This window comes from Thunnus albacares, chromosome 20 (genome assembly GCF_914725855.1).
Source record: "Thunnus albacares chromosome 20, fThuAlb1.1, whole genome shotgun sequence".
NCBI lineage: Eukaryota > Metazoa > Chordata > Actinopteri > Scombriformes > Scombridae > Thunnus > Thunnus albacares.
In genome coordinates this window covers 13,813,542-13,826,238 of record NC_058125.1, presented here as the reverse complement: position 1 = coordinate 13,826,238, position 12,697 = coordinate 13,813,542, and the positions used below count along the sequence as shown (strand labels likewise).

The window sequence follows — 12,697 nt, the reverse complement described above, 5'->3', positions numbered from 1 at the left end:
CATCTGTTCTGCAATAATGTAGTGTAGCCAGAGCTCTGTGTTAAATGGCGGTGGAAAGAACATATCATCGGAAATCAGTGGATAATGAGACCTTGTTGAGCCAGAGGCAGTCTTTAGATTGGCTCTGATTTTGAAAAAAGAAGTCAGTCTTACATATGACATATGTATTATTCATAATATTACAAACGATGGGTGTCTAGTTGTGTTATAACATATAAGGATATATAGTCTTCTCTTCAGTGCATTTAACTTAACCCTCAGGGGTATCAGTGGACATTTTTGTCCATTCGCGTTACTAGTACACTAGTTTACCTTAAATTTCAGAGCCTGAACTACTGCTTTCAAACTTCATATACTGGATTTCAAGATGCCAAAATATTTAATGTTTTTTAGTTTGAAATATTTTCATCTGGGGGTCATTTATGTTCATATGCAACAAGCAAAATATAATTTCTGATGATATCTATTATTCATGTATTTATTTATTTTAGACTTTAGTTCTTCTTTTCAATATTGATGGATGTGCCACAAGTGATACTGATACTTGGGATTACTGGTGTCTCTGTCTGTTCACAGTTTCACATCACAATTTCTGTTGTATAGTATTTACTTAGTAACCAATTAGTCCCAAATATAGTCAGCTCATATTTAACAGAATGTAATTGTATTGTTAATGGTGAGGACGGGTAGGTTCCTTTTTATTTTATGAGGATTTGCACTAATTAACTTAAGGGGTGTACTCAAATAAGATGTTTTGGCAAGCTAATCATTAGGTAATGATGGATTACCAATAATAACCGTATCCATAGGAGGGAAATGGTAACTTAATGATGAATTATAATAGTTATTTGTCAGTAAGGGTGATGCACCTCAAATGGGCTGACACAAACCTGGTGACTAATGGACAGGTACTCATGAAATAATGATTCAGTACTCAGTAATAACTCAGTATGATGCACCACTCTAGAAGACACAAACTTATTAAGTAATGAACGACTAATGATCCAGTGTGTAATAACAACACCGTAGAGTACACCACTTTACTTGAGGAGACACAAAAATGGAAACTAATAGGTGAGTTATAATGAAGTAATGATTTGTTATTGGTTAAGTGCTGTTTAGCACATTTTTCAGAAGTAGTTAAGAACTATGCATTAAGTAAAGAACCATTATAAGGATTCACAGATACCCATGAACAAGTAATTGCATATTAATTCATTAACATAATAGTCGTTTCTCAATTAACTACTCAATTAAGCTACTCTATCAAATTTGATAAGAAGTTACTGAAGAACTGCTTGTTAACTAATGGTTTACTAGCAGTTAGTTCCTGATTGGGTCCTCATTTGTTCCCTGGTAACTACTCAAAATTTTGTGTACTTTATTGTAAAGTGTCACCACTACGTTCACTATATTGGGATTCACTCAAGCGGAACATATCAGAGTACTCATGTTGGATGGCTTCAAAGTCTATTCTTAATCAATCAAACAGTTGCACTGAGAGACAGCTGCATTGAATAGATGGGGGTTCATTCAGGTGAACCTAATGGGAGAGATCATGCTGTTGGCATAAACACACGTTTATTTAAATGGCCTGAAATAGTTTAAGTATGTGCTTGTTTTTGTACTGCAGTTTACAATTAGTGTGACCAATAATGTGATATTTTCCCCTTGGGTTTCCTGTTATGTTTTAATTTCTGTATGTTTTATCTGTTAAGCCATGGTGACTATAGCCGCTTATACTAGATCCTAATGCTAGCTCTTTGTGCTAGCTTCTAATAATAGTTCCTTGTTTTCTTCTTCTGCAGCCTCTTCTGAGACCACTGTATTGGCAGTAAAGATGTCCACACAGAGGGCTAATAACAAACAATCATCAAGATAGAAACATTTCAGGAGTTATAAATTGAATCAAGGTGCGTGGTCTTGCTGTCTTTTAAGCCTCCAAACTCTTGGATGCCTAATTCAAACTGGAACTGGTTCCTTTTTCAGTTTCTCCATATATTGTCCATATAATTACTCCCTCTTTTCAGAGAATAATCAGAGATTACAGACTAGAAATAAAATGAGAGAATAAAGTACAATTGATAACTTTTTCTTTTACTATAACAAAATGTGAAAACAAAAATACACTAAAGGGGTTCTCCAACGATTTTGTATTGCACTTCCACAATGTTAGGAGAATTATGAGAAAGAGAGTTTAAAAAGGTCAAATAGCCAAAATCAATGCAACACAGAAGTATGTTTTGTTAAATACTTGTGTCTTTCAATGTCCATGCCACCCAGCTTTCTGCTATAAATTCGATTATCATAGGAAACATAATGGACCTTTATATCAGAAGACATTTTGACTTGTCATAGCAAGAGAAACACAGGTGTAACTAATTATTAACAATGGCTCTGTTAACGATGGTTACTCAACGTTCCCAGTAAGCCACGCCAGTAAGCTAGCATGCACAATGCAAAGGACAAAACTACATGGAATAAAGCTACCATTCATTTGATTAATTACAACTGTGTTTTTCCTTCTATTACATGCCAAAATGCTGTGAAGAAAAAAATCATTAGGTTTCTTTAATATGAGCTTTAATCTGACATCTGCATCCTGTAGTTCCAAACTCCTCGGAGTCTCATTCAAAGGGTGAAAAATCATCAATAAGCAATTAAAGTTTGCAGAATGGAAAACAACCTCAGCTTGTCTGATTGATCCCATTCTTCTGCGATGGTGTAAGATCATAAATACTTTCTGTGATGGTGTGAGATCTTAAATACTGAGATCAGTGAAGCATCTGGAGTCAGCAGGGTTGTGTATTGAGAGCAAATTGACATGTGAGAAGCAATCTTTGTGTTTGATGGAATGTGTTTTACAAATCACTTCAGATTTTAAAATGTCTCTATGTTGTCTGCCTGCTTGCTCTCTTTCTCCCTGTTTGACTCCCCCCCCAGCACCCTCCCATAACACCCCCCTCACAACACCTTCGCTACCTCTCCACCGTAAACCCTGTAAAGTTGATTTACTCCTGTTGTACGTCGCTGTGTCTCCTCTCTTGGCTGGGAGGAAAGAGTGTGTGTGTGTGTGTGCGCGCTCTGGTCTGTAAGAGTGTATGTGTGAGTGAGAGGAGATAAGAGAGAGGAAGAAGGTTTTGAAAGCACAGTTCCCTCAGTGAGTCTGGAGTAAAGTGAGCATATGTGTGTATGTGTGTGTAAGATCTCAGTATAAACAAAGAGATGAAGCGGTAACAGTGGACAATATCCAGTTAGGCATGACTGCTCTACTGGCTTAACACGGTTATATGGTGTGTGTGTGTGTGTGTGTGCAAAGGTGGATGGGGGGGGGGGGGGGGGGATGTTAAGGCATGAATGCACTGTTAGCTTGTCACTATCAAGGGTGTGTATGAATCTGTGTGTGGGAAGGGATGAATGCTCTGCTGACTTGTCAGAGTTGAGGATTTTGCCTGCAGCAACTTTGTCTCATTTACAAAGTGGCCTGTAAAGTCGTTCTGGATAACAGCATCAGCTAAATACCCCAGATACAAATGCAAAATGATGCACAGCTGTGTAAGCATAATAGTTTGACGATTCAGGCTAACTTCCAAACAACAGTTGTATATACGCAATAGATTTATAGAAAGATCTATCGGAAATTACACAAATCAACTTTTGACCAAAACAGTCACAAGCTTTCTACTCAATTACAAAGCTTTCCAAAATGATTTTGTGACCCATTGTCAGACACATTACCATATATTACTACAGGTTTATTCTACCAGCAGAAATTTGTAGAAACGTCTTGAACTCTACAGGCTATATTATGTCACCATTAACAACTTCTTTTCATTAAAATATCTGTGTTCTTTCAAATGGTGCTAACTGCTTATGAAATCTCAACATAGTTTCTGCAAGACTCACACAGAGAACCAGAGTGCAGATATTTTGAGGCCACACGGATGATTCTAGCTTCTGTTCTCATATTTAATGCCTAGTTAGCAGCAACACAACACACTGTTAAATTTCAAATTAAATAAAGAAATGTATTTTATATTTTCACCTTCACTGCTGGCATGCACATTACACCTCGTTGGTAAGCTTAGAAAAGAAAGATATTCACGGCCAAACATGGTCGCATTTTTAAGCACACAGTCGAGAGAAGTTGGATGATTTCCCTCGTTTAGTTTTGTTTGTCAGCCATCCAAAATAATTTCACTTCACTGCAGGAGGCTGACAAATTATTTGAAGAATGAGCAGCATCAGTTCTTCATGATAAACAGTTAAACATAGGTAGAAATAGGTCGAAGCATACAAAATTGACGATCATATCAGCTTGCACAAGTAACCTCAACGTAATACAAATTCTAACATTAGCTCCAAGCTCTAGCAAAGTCTAAATCTAAACTTGATCTTAAAGTAGTAAAGACAAGGTCAACAAAAGCGTGAAATTCAAAAAAGAAAGGCATGAGCATCCCCAACCTTAAGAACATACAGATTCCCATTGTCTACCGTCTACATCATACTTAATAAATAAATTCAATATACGGTACCAACACAACTCACAAAAACACTTGCACTCACCGGCTCTGTCAGTTCCAGTACATTAGCCCTATACGTGATGGGACTACAGTCACGGGTGTTCCCCACAAGCGTACATGGTAGAAACATGGGACCCAAGTCATCGCCATCCAGTACATCGACAGTTAGAGTTGTGGTGGCTGTTCGGCGCTCACTGGGGTAGGGTGCTCGATCCTAGACAAAGACAGAGTTTTCATTTAACTTTTGTATAATACTGCTCTTTCTTTTGACTTGATTGGGATTTGATTAGAAAATGACCACAGCAGAGTCCTGCTGAATCTTTTTTGAAAATCAAATCAACAAAGCCGCAGGGAACTCCCAATACCTTCACAGGCTGGTTTATACATGACTAACCATCTTCATGTCTATTCATACCTCACTCAGCAAGGGCACCTAATCAGACTTTTAATGCAGTTGTAACTGGTTCAGCATAGCACGGCCTCAGAGGCTACCCAAGCATGACAAAGAGAAACTCCTCTAGTCCTTCCACCAGTGTTTATAAGGTATGGTGTTGACGTTGTTGTAAAACAGTTAATTAAGTGATTATGCAGATTTTAAAGCTCAAGTCATGATGTCAGGTCTGGGTTAGTCTCTGTTTTAATAGTTACTCTTTCTGAAAAAATGTTCCTGGGTTTTCTTTCCATACTCGAGGACAAACTGGCATCCGTTACAGAACTTGCTTTTACAAGTTGAAACCATGGCCATTTTAACTTAATTAATTTTTTAGCATACAAAAAACTACATTTTAAATTAAACAGAAGCCAAAAGTTCTGATTTCAGTTCAGCTCTTTATATCATTATCCCTAATCCTAGTACATGCATTTGCACAAAAGCACTCAAATCTTTCAGTAATACACTGCACTGAAAATGCTACGTTGAGCTTTCATGGTTAAAAAAAAAGTATTCAAAAACACACATACACAACAATAAATAAATAAATACAGGTAGCTCTATTCATTGTGTCTGAATGTATGGTGGGCTACATCTGGTGATCTCTCACATTTTATTCAGAGAAAAATGTAAAATGTCCTAGTAATACATTTCAGTGCAAAAGCTTGTACTGTGTAAAGATCTCAAGCGTTTGAAAAATTCCACGACAAAAATTATGACCTTGATACACACAAAATGAAAAATGGATGTGCTTACACACTATTAAGTTTTTATTCAGTGGAAGACCTTCAGGAGACCTTCAGCTGAAATAGCGGGGTGCTCCTAAAATATCAAAATGAGTTTGCAAGAAATATGAAGTCCTAGTCAGACAGTGAAGGTACTGCTATTTACAAAACTTTTACCTCTGCTTAGGCATGAGTTTTTTTGTTTTTTTGTGTTTTTTTAAATCTAGTGCTACTGTCTACTTGTTGATCTGCTTTTCATGAAGTATCTGCCATCTAATTATAAAGGTAGCTGCTCAGCAAATTCACAGGAAAAACCTAACAAGCCTCTTCATCTGAATGGTCAATATAACTGCTGCAGTTTTCATTTCAAGATAATTAAGATATACATAAACTTATGTTGTAAAGCTCGCAGGACAAAATCACTAATTCAGGGAATCTACAGGAAACTCAATCTCTCTGCAACTGAATAATCAATGCAACCACTACATCTTGAAACCCTTTAAAGATAATATCTGCTATTTCTACTTCTAGAAGCTTCTGGGCTTTTGTGCAAATTAAACAAACTAGATAAAATGTGTTAGTTAGTGAGCTGTAGAGGTGCTGGTAAAATGATTTTGTCACTTTGAGATAGAGTGAGGCCAGCTGTTTCTCCCTGCTTTCTAAGATAACCAGATGCTTGCTGAAGCTTCATGTTTCCCGGACAGACGTGAAAGTGGTGTCAATCTTCTAATCTAACTGTCAGCAGTTAAATGAGCGCATTGCCTTAAATATCAAACTATTTATTTAACTGCTTATGACTATCAGTAAGTTTTATGGATTGGCACTTACTGTAAAATGTAATATGTTTTATGAACATAACAGTTCCTCTGAATAGTCTTATCCCAAGGGTTTTTTTCCCCTGGTTACACATGGACACACTCTGAGTCTTTTCTAAGAATTAATATTCAGCATATTCACGGCCACTCAAATCACTCTTAATATTGTATTCAGACGAACAGAGAATATCTTAGGCTTTCAAGGAGCCAGAAACACATTAATCTTTCACTGTAGCCTACTGTTGACTTTTACTAATGCTTCCAGGATAAATGGGCCTTGAGATATATGAATATTTGCTAGAATACTTTGTTGAGAACTAAAGGTTTTGTAAGTTTTCTGTCACAACAGAAACCTTAATAATGGATTCATCGATTTAAACAATTTTCTGCCATGCCTCAGTTTTAGATCCTACAAACTTCTCCCCCTGGTCCCCATGAGTTTGTTTTACTTACTAAGTGAAATTAACTACATTTATAGACCACTTTTATAAATAAAACATTCAAAGTGCTGTGAAATAAAAAGAGGAAACAATTACGCTAACAAAGACATTAGTGGTAATTAAGGATGAGGTTATAGTTCCCTTAAGGCTGACTCAACAGAGCAGAAATGGTCCCCTTGACTGTATAACAGCAATGTTACCGCAGTAATAAGAATTTACATGAAAAATAAAAATAATAACACTCTAGGCTGTAGACTTTACTCCCACTCAAGCAGGGGAGCATTTATTTCCTTTATTGCTGGTTTCAGATGAAAACCGTACCTTTCAAAAATGTCTCCTTCTATATTAAATTGTTAAAAATGATTATACTATACCCCATGCATAAAAACAGACAAACAGAAAATGAAAAAGCTTACATTAGCCTGTATGATGACCAGGTACCGTGTTATCTCCTCATAGTTGAGTCTTTCTCTGAGAACTACAGATCCAAACAGAGTCAAGGGGATGTCAAAGGTTCTGTTGGCTGTCTGAAACACACACAGATACAAAACACACACAGACATAGTAAGTCCTTTACAACTACAAAAGGGCCAGCAGTTCTTTTCTTTTTTCACTTTTAAAGTTTCCACAAATAAAGACAAATAGTAGTAGTGATTATACTGTAGACGTAATAGCATTAAAATTAGTAAAGGTTATGCCTGACTATGTTCCTCCATCACCCTGCAGGGAATATTATTTCAATATTATGCTGTGTTATGTTAAGCAGAGGAGTTTTATAGCTAAAGACTGGTGAATTTCTGTGTTAAGTAATATTGGAACAAAAAAGAAGACATATAATGAGTAGGCAGGAGATATCTACTGGAAAAAAGAGCAAGGAAGTAACAAAGGAGCAGCAAGAGAGAGCTGAGATCATTAACTTGATTCAAAATATTTGTACAGATTCATGAAGGCTAATGATTGCCAAGCTTTCACAACATAACAATGATCTTATATCAATAAAGCTTCTTGCGAAAACAGAGAGAATGGGAGGTCTTGAGAGAGGGCATTATATCTGATCTTGTGAAGTAAGTAAATGATACAGTTGTCGACAATGATAACCTAATTCCTTGAACAATTAATGCAAAGCCAGAGTTGGCCCCTCTGTTCCACCAGTCAATTATAACGATTGCAAAAAGTATCAGTCAAATAAATAAGATAAAATAATATATTTTAAACAGTATTTGCCACTAAAAATTTCATATTTCTTGGGAGAAAGTTTTACTTGGCCGACAGGATATTGATTGGTCAACGTTTTTGATTTCAAGACATTGGTTGAATATATTATGTATCAGACTCACACAGCACTGAAGGAATATTGGGAAGATGTCAACTTTAAACAATACAATAAAAACATAGGTAAAGAAACGTGCTTCTTTGTGAATTTTGGGTGTTTTTTGTTTTGTCTTTGCTCGTAGTAATGGTAAATATTAACAAAATGAAATTCTGACTGAATTACCATAGCAATAGTGCAAACCAGTAGTTGGGGAGATGGTAGCTTACCGGGTCTTTTGGGTTGTACTGGATGGTGTATTCTATCTGACCGTTGGGACCGTCATCGATGTCTGTTGCCCCGTTGTTCCCCCAGAAACCAGAGAAGATAGTGGTTCCTACTGGCGTCAGCTGGAAAAACAACAGAAACAGAGAATTTTAGTGTCTACAAGGGCACATTGCATGTACTGCTGATATTAAACAGCTTCTATCCTGTACTCTTGTTTCTTGTCTTGCTGGCAGAGTCATGCAAACACCTACTGCCTGAGATGAGGGAAAAAAAAAAAACTCTTCAAACATGTCTGGCCATAAGAGATCTTGAAACCCCACTGTCTGCACAAAACAAACAAAAGAAAATGACCTGCAGTTTTATGTTCATTGTGCTTAAATGGAGCTTGAGAAGTTTGTGTGCTTTCATTTGCTCTGGAAATAAAATGAAACACAGACACCAATGTTTGTCTGACTTTCTGTCTGTCTACAGTGTGTCCCTCTGTTTATCTTCCTCTCACTCTTGTGATTATTTGCTACACCTCATTGCCCCATCTCACAGAGGTTTTAGATAAAAACAGGACATTAGGTGATAAAAAAAATCATGTATTGTATGCTTGTCACGCACAATAGAGAAAGTGTGGATATCTCAAAATAATCTTTATTTTGGTCTTTGAGTTGAATGAAATAAAATAATAATGAAATCAGGAAATCTACGGGAAACTCAAACTCTCTGCAACTGAATAATCAAAGCAATCATCACATATTTAACCCCCCTAAAGTTAATATCTGCTATTTCAACTTCTAGATGTAGTTTTCTGCCATTAACATTTCACCCCTACAAACTTGAAAATTGGCAGAACAAAATAAGTGAAACCTTAATTAAGTTCTGTCAAAACTCCTGTTTTCCTGTTTTTAATAATCCCTAAAGTGACTGTTTTACCTGACAGTAAAAGAAAGAAATGGAGGCCCCCGCAACTAAATAATCTCTTCAAAATTTGGTGCCTCACACACTTTGTTGTAACATCCATGTTTTTGGGGTTTTTTTTTTTGGTCTTTTATAACCAAAGGACAGCAGTTAATTTCAAGCAACAATTGACACCATGTAGAATCTAATTATATACTGCATGCATCGCAAAATAACTGGGCTAAATGTAATCTAGACACTGACAGCAGAGAGTAGCCTCCATAGTAACTGTAAATAACACCGGTATAGTTTTTATTTATACTCTGTCCAGATTTGCAGGCTTTCAATCATGACATCTCCACCTTATGTTGGCTGGTAATGAAGCCATCAGAAAAACAACAAACTTATCATTTTCCCCCAGAGAAGTCAGTGTTTTGGTGTATTATTTGACTTAAAAGATATTTTGCCATTTTGGGAAATACTTATACTCTCATTCTTGCCAAGAATGAGATAAGAGGACTGATACTATTCTCATTTCTGTCTGTTAAATGTGGCGCTACAGCTAGGAGACAGTTAACTTAGATTAGTATAAAGAGTTTCAGCTCATAACCACCCCTAAAAGCACAATTTGTCATTTTTACACTTAGGGTTTTGTGCAAATTAAACAAACTAGATAAGAAAATATGCTCCTATGCTCCTAAAATATCAATACAAGTTTGCAAGAAATATCAAGTCCTACTTAGAAAGTGCAAGTTGTTTTTTGTTTTTTATATCTAGAAGCTTGTGGGTTTTTGTGCAAATTAAACAAACTAATTAATTAACTAATTACTGAGCTGTAGAGGTGCTGGTAAACTGATTTTGTTACTTTCAGATAGAGCCAGACCAGCTGGTTCTCCCTGCTTCCAGTCTTTGTGCTAAGCTAAGATAACCAGATGCTGGTTGAAGCTTGATGATTTTAGATAAAAACAGGACATTAGGTGATAGAAAAATCATGTAGCTTGTCACACAGAATATAGAAAGTGTGGATATCTTAATCTTTATTTTGGTCTTTGAGTTGAATGAAATAAAACATTAAAAAAAATTAGAAAACAGATCTAATTTTTAATTAATCTAATATTATGCTACACATGAAATATCTGACAACATGGAGGCTGTTTATAGTGAATCCATGTTCATGTCAAGTTAAAACAAACTAAACTTATAGATGAAGAAACTTCTTATGTTGAATTTTATTATTATGTTGAATATTATTATATTCATTTGGTTCAATCTGCTTTTTTTACACAGTTGGTAGAAAAACTACATTCAAAAATTGGATGGATATCCTTTGGAATTAGTTAACTGTATGTATGTGAATAATGGTACATATACAGCACCTACATGATGTGTAGTTAGTCGCCTAAAATGCACATGCACAAATGACACATTGGCCTTTGTTTACACTATCTTGTAATTTATGTGCGAAGTCAAGTATTTTTTATTTTCCTTTTTTTTGCTTTTAAATTTCACTTTTAGTTTCATTGCACATTTGCAACAAGATAACTCACTTTCTAGGGGGTAAAAAGGAAGCTAGATATTCAGAAAGATATTCAGTTTGATTTTCTTCAAGTCTGTCTGACAGAAAGTCTTTGCCTTAGGGTTGAACACTTGCCACAGCACATGAAAGGAAAAACTTTGCCAACGATAAATTGCTGTGCTGTATGTCTTCAGCCACGTGCCCTGAGATCTGTGATTATGTGTCAGACAGAGGTCTAATCTCCAGACATTGTGAGAAACAGTCAAGATTAAGTTTAATTTAGCTGCTGCACCAATTATTTGTTACATCATTTCCCTCAACATGGTTATCTCTGCCTCCTACTGATCTAACAATGGTCTTCAGAACACCTCATGCTGTTGTTTTGCCACCTTTGAATACAGCTCTAATGAAACAACTCCAGACTGAGGCATTGGTGCCAAGTCATGAAATTAGCCACAGGGATCACCTTGTACTTGAAAACTTTCACAGCAAACTCATAAATTGTGTCCTAGATGTTCTTATAAATAACCACACTGCTGCTGTGTGTGCCTTTATCTGTCCACCTCAGTTTCTTGCACTCAATAATTGTTAGTAATAAGACAACTACAGGCAAGTTTAATGTAGATAAAGCTGGAAGAAATCCTGGCTCACTCTCTCAGTGTTAAATATACTGTATTGGCTGGTTGGGGTTCTAGGTGCAAGAGAAGAAAATTAGACAATAACTGTCTGTCTAATGAGTGGACTTACACTCATATTTTAATAAATCTGCCCCTGCTTTTGAATTATTACCCACATCAGGATAAATTCCATTTTAAAAAATATCACCACCAAACTGACCACATTTACCTTGGCCTGGCACAGGAATCATATTTCTGAGTTTTTTTTTTTTACAATGCATCTCCTAAATTGCATGGTAGTTGTTGAAGTGAGTGGAGGGAATTATTTTAGTAGGAGTAATGAGAAACCAGAGAGCTATAAGAGCTAAGGGTGTGGAGGAGGAGGAGGAGGAGGAGGAGGAAAGATGAGGAATATATCGAGTGTGGCAGAGGAAAGGTGGGGAGGTTGAGAAAAGGTGACATAATGAAGAGCTGGGAGTGGTGAGGGGGCATGGAGGAGGGGGAGAGATGGGGAAAGCTGCAAAAACAGAGGGAAAAAAATGGAAGACAGAGGCCAGGCGAGAGAAAGAGAGGTTGAGACGACAGATTGAGTTGGACAGGCTGTGGAAGACTGTATAATGAGATATTCTACTGGGTCTGCATAGGTCTGTACTGGCAGCAGGCTCCATGTATCCTTGTCCAGTTTAAGTTTGAACCTCCTCTAGTTAAATTCCTTCTTCCACGGACTCTGGAGGACACACGAACCACAGGATTGGCATCTTAGAGACAATTCTGGAAGCCTAAAAATTACAGATTTAGATCCTTTCCTTGGCTGCCCAAAAACACTTCCTTTTCCCCTGCTTACAGCGCTGCCCTTCAACTTTAGTCTGACAGCAAAATGCCATGTATGATACTATTTGGTGGAGGTTTTTATTTTAAACACATCGCAGTATGCAGTGCACCTGCATGCCGAGCTACATTTCCGAGTGCAAGTGACTGCTGTGGGTGTCAATGCAGCACCACACATGACCCACAGAGAGACATGTAAAAGCTTGGCACAGTGCAACTGATCCACTGCACTCAGTCTTGATTGGTCTGTGCAGTAGCTTCTTCCCAGCCTCAAACCCATGAGTCCTGTACTTGCCAGCATCTACAGGATAAGCGCAATAAATGGCTCTTGATTTAGGTGAAAGGTGAAAGTTAACTGTTTTTACCACACTGAGTTTTTGA

General features: G+C 36.9%; 1 protein-coding gene across 1 annotated transcript in view; it reads right to left on the bottom strand.

Annotated features, from left to right (window-relative positions):
- Nucleotides 1–12,697, bottom strand: part of LOC122971210 (protocadherin-15-like) — a 201,369-nt gene that overhangs the window by 130,363 nt on the left and 58,309 nt on the right. Inside the window, exons 7-9 of the mRNA XM_044337759.1 lie at nucleotides 8,473–8,592; nucleotides 7,350–7,460; nucleotides 4,567–4,737 (exon numbers count right to left, since the gene is read on the bottom strand). Of these exons, the coding sequence (XP_044193694.1) occupies nucleotides 4,567–4,737; nucleotides 7,350–7,460; nucleotides 8,473–8,592 (402 nt within the window). The remainder of the gene's footprint in view (nucleotides 1–4,566; nucleotides 4,738–7,349; nucleotides 7,461–8,472; nucleotides 8,593–12,697) is intronic.